This window comes from Parasteatoda tepidariorum, chromosome 9, assembly GCF_982258835.1.
Source record: "Parasteatoda tepidariorum strain Cologne lab strain chromosome 9, Ptep-v5.0, whole genome shotgun sequence".
NCBI lineage: Eukaryota > Metazoa > Arthropoda > Arachnida > Araneae > Theridiidae > Parasteatoda > Parasteatoda tepidariorum.
Window position 1 is genome coordinate 16,974,943 of NC_141763.1, and position 7,998 is coordinate 16,982,940.

General features: G+C 32.1%; 1 protein-coding gene across 2 annotated transcripts; it reads left to right on the forward strand.

The window, feature by feature from the left end:
• The first annotated feature begins 749 nt into the window (after positions 1 to 749).
• Positions 750 to 6,119, forward strand: LOC139426705 (zinc metalloproteinase nas-13). 2 transcript variants are annotated; one of them, XM_071186461.2, is made up of 6 exons: positions 750 to 814; positions 2,828 to 2,898; positions 3,345 to 3,426; positions 4,879 to 5,002; positions 5,082 to 5,260; positions 5,857 to 6,119. In XM_071186461.2, the coding sequence occupies exons 1-6, from the start codon at positions 796 to 798 to the stop codon at positions 6,117 to 6,119; spliced, it is 738 nt and encodes a 245-aa protein (XP_071042562.2). In that variant the 5' UTR covers positions 750 to 795. The 2 variants fall into 2 exon arrangements, with proteins under 2 accessions (XP_071042562.2, XP_087007085.1); XM_087150959.1 differs by lacking the exon at positions 750 to 814 and having other exon boundaries at positions 2,779 to 2,898.
• The last annotated feature ends 1,879 nt before the right edge of the window (positions 6,120 to 7,998 follow it).

Consider the following 7,998-nt stretch of genomic DNA (forward strand, 5'->3'; position numbering starts at 1 on the left):
TTTTTTGTCGCGCGTTTTCAACTAATTAAAAAAGGACCAATACTTTCACCTCCAGTCACGAATAAACATCCAACACATAAATCTTCCCAACTTCCCCGATTGGCTACTTTCAGCCTCACATTAGCAACTTCTTCACAAAATATAATTTAAAATAGAAAATAACACATTTTTCACTTTAAAAAATTACAAAAAAAAGTAAAACATTATTGAAAAATTTAAGTAGTATCTTCCCGCTTTAAAAAATAATCAAAGAATAAATAAATGAAATAAAAATTTTTAAAAAAAGCGTAATACAACCAGCCCATAAGTCCCACCCCCTTACCCTTCTCCTTACCTCAATGATCTAATCTGAATTATTACAGATAAAAAGAATATTCATTGAAACAGCGAGAAGCCTTCATGCTGCCCAGAAAGCGAGAGGGGAAATATCCCTACAGATTTTCCCTATGGAGGTGCCTTTTTTACCGGGACCCTTTTTTCCGTACCTTTTTCTCCAGGGACCTTTAATACCGGGACCTTTTTTCCGTCTACCGTTTATTCAGAGAAAGTGCGTTTTTATGTCTGATTTCGCAACTTAAAATATCATCTGCACAAATTAATTTTGATGTTTGAGGTCAGCTCCCTCAAACCCTTTAGATTGAGTTAAACTTAAGATCCATTAAAGCTCAGATTAGATTAATTATTCAAAGTGTTTTTTCTTCAATGCACATTTTCCACTAATTAACAGAGCAATTACATTTTTTACAGATTAAAACTCAGCTCTGGTTACTACTGCTGGTACTGCTCGGAGAAGCGATGCCAAAAGCTTATGAAAGTGAGACCAATGTATTTATAAGCATTAATTTAAAGGTTTTAAATTTTTAAAAAAAAAATTCAGAAAATGAAAGACGGAATAATTTTTAGCGAAAAAATTAGAACATATTTTTGCAGCACCATGAATTTTGGGTATCTCAAATTAATGTTATAATGAACATTTATTTATAATCCACAAAACACGGTTGAGGACAAGACTATTTTCTTTTTTTTTTATTATTTTAAAGGATTTGTATAATTTTATCGAACACGATAATGATATAAAATTCGTTTCTAGGCGGTGTTAGAACCTTTTTACCAGCCTTGCAAGTACATAGAGCAGTTTTTAGCTTTAAAATCATATTCCATTTTTATGAAAATATTTGTTATGCGTATATTTTCAAAACTAAATTAATTCTGATTTTAATGCAAGTCAAAATTATATACTTTGATAATAATCAGTTAATTATTAACTCTAAGTTGTTGGTTTGCAGTGAACAGGGACAATGTCAGCTAAAAAAAATCCTACTACATCAATGATCGAAATTTCTAAAATTAGTGCAATGAAAGTGAGTTATTAAGAATTATTATCTAATCCAAGTGCTGCTTATGATGAAAAAATCTCACTGGCCTCATTGAATTCTTTAGTTATATTTTGGATATAATATAAAGGTTGGAGGATAAGCGATTCTTCCTTTACTATTAAAGGTAAGCTAAGTTCTAAAATTAGCGCAATGAAAGTGAGTTGAATTATTATCTAATCCAAGTGCTGCTAACGATGAAAAAATCTCACTGGCCTCATTGATTTCTTCTTTTGTTGAATTTGGATATAATATAAAGGTTGGAGGATAAGCGATTCTTCCTTTACTATTAAAGGTAAGCTAAGTTCTAAAATTAGTGCAATGAAAGTGAGTTATTAAGAATTAATATCTAATCCAAGTGCTGCTTATGATGAAAAAATCTCACTGGCCTCATTGAATTCTTCTTTTGTTGAATTTGGATATAATATAAAGGTTGGAGGATAAGCGATTCTTCCTTTACTATTAAAGGTAAGCTAATTTCTAATATTAGTGCAATGAAAGTGAGTTAAGAATTGTTGACGCAAAAACCATTTGTGGTATATACAACTCATAACACCCATTACGCACAACCAACAACAACTTGGTTCATTAAAAGCATTCTGCTGTGAGTTAAAGCGAAATTCATCTGTAAAAAACCAATGTCCTTGAGGTAATTTTTAATATAATTGTGAGGTTTATCTCGATTTAAAAAAGTCAATATTGGATAAAGCTGCTAAAATGGTTGTCCATGGGTTTTAAATTTGCAACATTTGGTAAAAATATGTTTAATAGTGCAAAATTAGAACATTCGGGTTCAGATTCGTTTAATACAAGATGTTAATCGGTTATTCGACCCATAGTGTGACTAATTAATATTATTTCATGCTTTCGATCAATATTTAGCCCTTAGTAAGGTTTTTTAGAAGGTTTAGTATCATCAAATTTATAACTTTTTTCAATTTTATTTTGCCGGTGTACACTCTTTTTTGTCAATTGATATCGATGTAGATAAGAGGATTGTTAGATAATTGATGAAAAGAATTTTTGTCACTGAAATACTTTCTTCTGATATAACATAAAAGATTTGACCCCAAGAAAACATAAGAATCAAGCATGTCTTCTACGCCGCTCAAAATATTTTAAACCGCTCAAATATTAAAAAAGAGCATCAATGGATTTAAATATAATTAATCCTTAATGTCACTGCAGTTGCGGTTTTTAGCTAAGGCCCAATTGAAATTAAATGCAATATTTTGCAATGAGAAAATTCAGCGATATAAAAGTGGAAAAAAGTCTTATGCCTAGATCAATTAATTGCATGATTTGTTGAAAAACCCTTTTTAAACAAGAAAATTAGATTCTTTTAAATCAATACCAAAACAACAGATAAAAGGTAAGTTAACATGTAACACAATATGGAACCCGAATGAAAATTGATATAATTCAACGACATAATAGTTTATTTCGTATTACAGCTTTCCCGCTCACATGGCAAGCGCTAAGACCTTTTCAAAGAGTGGGTGAAAGCTTGAAGATTTCCAATGCAGTAAGTATAAGTTCACTTGCTTCGCCTCAAGTATTTTATAAAATTATAAAACAAGAAATATGACCAAATACATTTTCAGCTCTTAATAACAGCTACAAGAAAGAATTACAAATTAATATTTCATTTCGAGATATTTAAATTTCCATTTTGCCTCGTTTAATCTTTAAAGCAAGAGCTCCATAAATTACTACAGCAGTTACATTAATATAACATTTTCACTAAGAAAAAAAGCCACTGACAAAGAAAAGTTCATTATCTATCCAGGAACTTTGAAGGAGTGGACCTTTAAATTCGATCTCAAGTTTTGAAAAAGGGGAATCGCATCAAACTAAATATAAAAAATTTGCATTTTTTAAACAAGTATTGTCATTTGCGATTTAAGTTTTGCTGAGATTAAAAACTAGTTCTATATTTCTATTTAAACATACACAATCTTTTTCTTTCAGGACAAAAACAAATCTACAAGCAAACTTTCTTACTTGAGGTGGGAAAATGGGAAAGTACCATACATTTTATCAGATGCATTTTGTAAGTGATTAACTTTTATAAATATCGTCACCAACAGCTTAGTTTTCAAAATACTTTTGTTTTGAATACATTAAAATTCATTTGTTATCCAATCCTAGTGAATTCAGAAATTTTTAGCTCGTATTGCAGTTTATAACGAAATAAATTTTTCAATTCCTTTTTTGTCAATCAATCTATTTGATATTTATCTACTGACTTGCATCACGAGTGTGAATACTTAGAAAAATATAACAAAAAAGATTTTAAAAAATTCACTTTTTCAAATTTAGAGTTTAAGAACTTGCCCTACAGCTCGTACACCTGTAAAAAAGATCTGAACAGAACTTAAGCAAAAACATTGTTTTTTCAATTCAAACAAAATCACATGTATAGAAAGTATTTGGACAATATACCGTAAAATATCGCAAGATCCTACTGGTACGGTTGATTTTCTTAGCATTACATTACTAGATTTTAGTCCTGCGATATTTATTTTTTAACGATCTAAAAAATTTTTTCCTCTTTACACAGCACTGGAAAATAATTAGTTCATTCAATTGCGATTTTAAATAATTTAAAAAATATGGCAGAATTTCTCTTATTAAACATACACTTAAGGCCATTAAAATTGCTATACCAGGATGGAAAGCAAATAACAGAATATATTTATTGGGCACACAAATAGTGGGAAGAACAAGCGATTAAATGTTCAGGATATTTGGATGTATAGATCCTCAAGCAGCCTCCCCTGGCAGCAATAACAGCAGTTATTCTCCTGGGAATCGAGTCGAACAGAGATATGATAGTATGGGCGGGCACAGCATTCCCAACTAAAACATTATGCCGCGATTCATCGATCGTAGTGACTGTCGAGTGGTGGCGTGCCAGTCGATCGTCAACCACTGACCAGACGTTTTCAATTGGTGAGACAACAGGAGTACGTGCTGGCCAGGGCAATATATTCTGTGCCAAGGAAATTCAGTACAGTGCGGGCAACATGCGGTCGTGCATTATCCTGCTGAAACGTAGCGTTATGAAAGCCCCAAAGATATGGCAGAGCAACTGGCTTTAACACATCAGAAATGTAACGGCTGATTTATGAGTTCTGCAAATTTCACACTTCATCGCTTTGAAACTAAACCGTGGTAACTCAAAAAAGCGAGTTTTTCAGGAGAGCGATTTCTAACTTTTCCAAGATGGTGAATCGCGTCACAATGCCATAACAATTTATCTGCTCTCCAAATTAATTTTATGGAACTTATAAAGATAGCACGCTGTTTCACTAAAAGAATGATTTCTTTTACACAAAATGACAAAAAAATCTCATTTTTCGATATTTTTTTTGAGTTACTACGGTTTAGTTCCACAGCGACGGTTTGTGGTGCGTCGCTTTCCTGGTGTAGCAGTTTTAATCACCAGTAGTGTGGTTAAACAGAAAACACTTTCAATTTGTTTTAACTTATCCTTTCGTAGCTCCGAAAATGCACAACAATATACAGGAGACAATAAAATCTTGGAACAAAGATTTTAAAAACTGTCTAGAATGGTTACCACGCCAAGGGGATAGAGATTACATTCATATCATAAAAGGCTCCATGTAAGTAGGGTGTATTTTTGTAAGATGTACTGGCAAGCATAACACAGTGTGAGACTTTTCTTCCTGTTCTTTTCAACAGGTGCCACTCAGAAGTCGGCCGAATGAGGGGAAGGCAATTAATAGTCCTGAATGAAATTAATTGCAATATGACTGGTGATATACTGCATGAAATGAGTCATTCTGCTGGTCTTCACCATGAACATAATAGACCGGACAGAGATGACTACATCAAAGTGCTTTTTGGCAACATTGGATATGGTAAAAACTCTATTTGGTATAAACGCATTTATTCAATAACATACTTCCGCCAGCCCAACAAAATTATGATTATAGAAGCATTCAATATTAGAACAACAGAAAGGGGGGAAATGCACGATTTGCTGCAGTAGATTAGGAAATCCGGTATTCATCCCTATCAAAATGACAAATTATCCTAATGTTAATGGTGCTAATTTTGAAAACTTCATTTTGCAGCACAACATAAATACATTTCTACCTCCTGCTGTTACTTTTCTTTAAGCTTTAATAGTTTTACATACATATATCTATAATAATCTTAATTTTTAAATCATTAAAATCATTCTACGTTTTACGAAGCTCAAAGACATCAGTTTTTAAAATAAAATTTAGTTCTCATTTTAACCGAGTGCTATTGATTTTAACCTAGTTTTAGGCGTGGCATAGCCAAAAGACATGTCTTTTGTTCCAAAAAACTTCTATTACTCACGACTTTTTTCAGGGGAGCGGACACTGGGACTACCATTAGAATCAGAATCGCTGCTCTACTTTAATCTTATGTTTCATATATGTTTGATTCTTTTTGCAAACAATTTGAAAACTATTGCATTTTTCAGGATGGAGGACACAGTACAATAAAGAACCGGAATGGACCTTCGGAAAATTAGGACCATATGACTATTATTCTTTGATGCACTATGAAATGGGAAGTCCTGATAGAAATAAGCCGGCATTTGTTGTATTGAGAGGTAACATTGATGAGAACAGAATAGGACAAAGAATAGCTTTGTCTGAAGTGGATAAATACAAAATAAGGAATTTGTATTGCCCCAGAGAAAATATGAATGCAAAAGTAAATTTACAATCCTGGCTTATTTAACAAATAATTTCGTGCATTTGTATTTTTGAAAATAAAATAGCTTAATTCTAAAAGCAATGAAACTGGTTTTTCTTAAATAAGATCAATAAAAATTTGAAGGCATTAAGCACAAATGTTATTAATGTCACAATTTTGTATAAAGTTAAAAGTTCTTTTTGCTGTTTCTTCTTTCTCAAGATTATTTGTGAATCCTTTAAATATGATTGTTGGGAATTGCAATTAAATTTAATCACATCACTTAATTTCATCTCGTGAGCAAATAATCATCACGTGCTGAAGGTTAATGCCGGCTCTTCTTACACACACTGACACTCTGGCTCGGGAGAGAACTGAAACTCCGATCGGGAAGCGTGTTCTTTTTTGTTTGTGTCCCTGAATATTTAGTTATTATCAAGTACTATACCCATGTAATTAAAACTAGCGTCTCAAGGAAGAATTTCCTACCAACGTCACCTTGCAAACAATGTAATAAGTAACAACGAAACTCTTCATTGACACGGCAGTTAAGGGCATCTTTAGATCATCGTATCTCGTTCTCTTTCGTTTATTTGTTAAACTTTTTTTCTAGATAAGTTGATTTATTTTTTCAAATTTAGCTAAACTATTTGAACTTGAAGCTCTGCTGCCATGAATAGCTCTAGTGACAGGAACTAAAAGGTTTACAGTTATTTGAAATAGTGGGTGTGAGCCGAACAGATAATTGCCGATATACGTGGCTTTTCTTACAGAACCGTACAGAGAACTTGAACCGGAGGCTGCCAAGACTCTTCGATTTCAAGGTTTTTGAATCTCCCAAGAAAAACAATTTGCAAATGATTTTTAACAAATTCAAGGGAAGGAAAGTAAGAAACCTAAAAGGTTTCGTCAGTCAATGTCACTTTTCGTCATCATTAACAAAACAATGACAGTCTTTACTTACGGAGCAGCGCCGCTCGTACCTCTCGATCCAGAGAGTATATGAGGACTTCTATAGCCTATTACATAGTAAGAGAAGTTATTTTTTTGGTATGAAAATACTTGTTTTCGAAGCCTTTCTTTTTAACTACATATGTGTCAAACCTGTCAAGTGTTAAAACATTTGCTTAAAATGTATTTCTAAAGCAAAACAATTTCTTCTAGATAAGTGCAAGCACAGTTTTGGAGGCCACTTGCACAATCTTTTAAAAAGCGGGGGAAATAATTAGCACAAAGGAAGATCACTGGGGTACCTCGGGATTGTGACACCCGTATTTACCTATAACAGGTAAACCCCCTGAGGAAAATTTATAAAGAAATATTACATTAGTTACTTTATGATTCACAGTGAATATAGTTGCATATTTTGAAAAAGTTGGTGGCTCTGCAGCAGACACTAGGTGAATGCTTGCTCTTATTAATGTCTTGCTCTAATATAACAGCTTAATTTCAAGATTTGTTACATTTTATTTTAAAACTTGGCAATTCCACTTATTAAATAAAATGTTTAAGAATATTGCTTCCTTTATAAAAAAGTTTCATAAAGAATGGTAAACTAGTAAAAATATCATTTTAAAAATTTGCTTGACTTTCAACAAGTCTAAGCATTTCTTTAACAAAATTTGAACTAGCAGGCTATACTGATATCTTTAATTTTAAAAGAAATCAGTAAGTTTAGATTTTAATAGATTTCATAATAAACAAGTGTATAAATTCCAGATAAATACAATAATTCGCATTAAAAACATAATATATAACAAATAACAATAAGTCAGCAATTATATCTCACTAGGGAAACTTGTTAACTGATAAAACGAACATTTATTTATACAGAAGCAAAGTTTTAAAAGCTTAGTTTTAAAAGCCTTCATGTTTGAGTAAAACCTATTATTGAATTGTAAACATGCGGTCATTTAAGAATAGT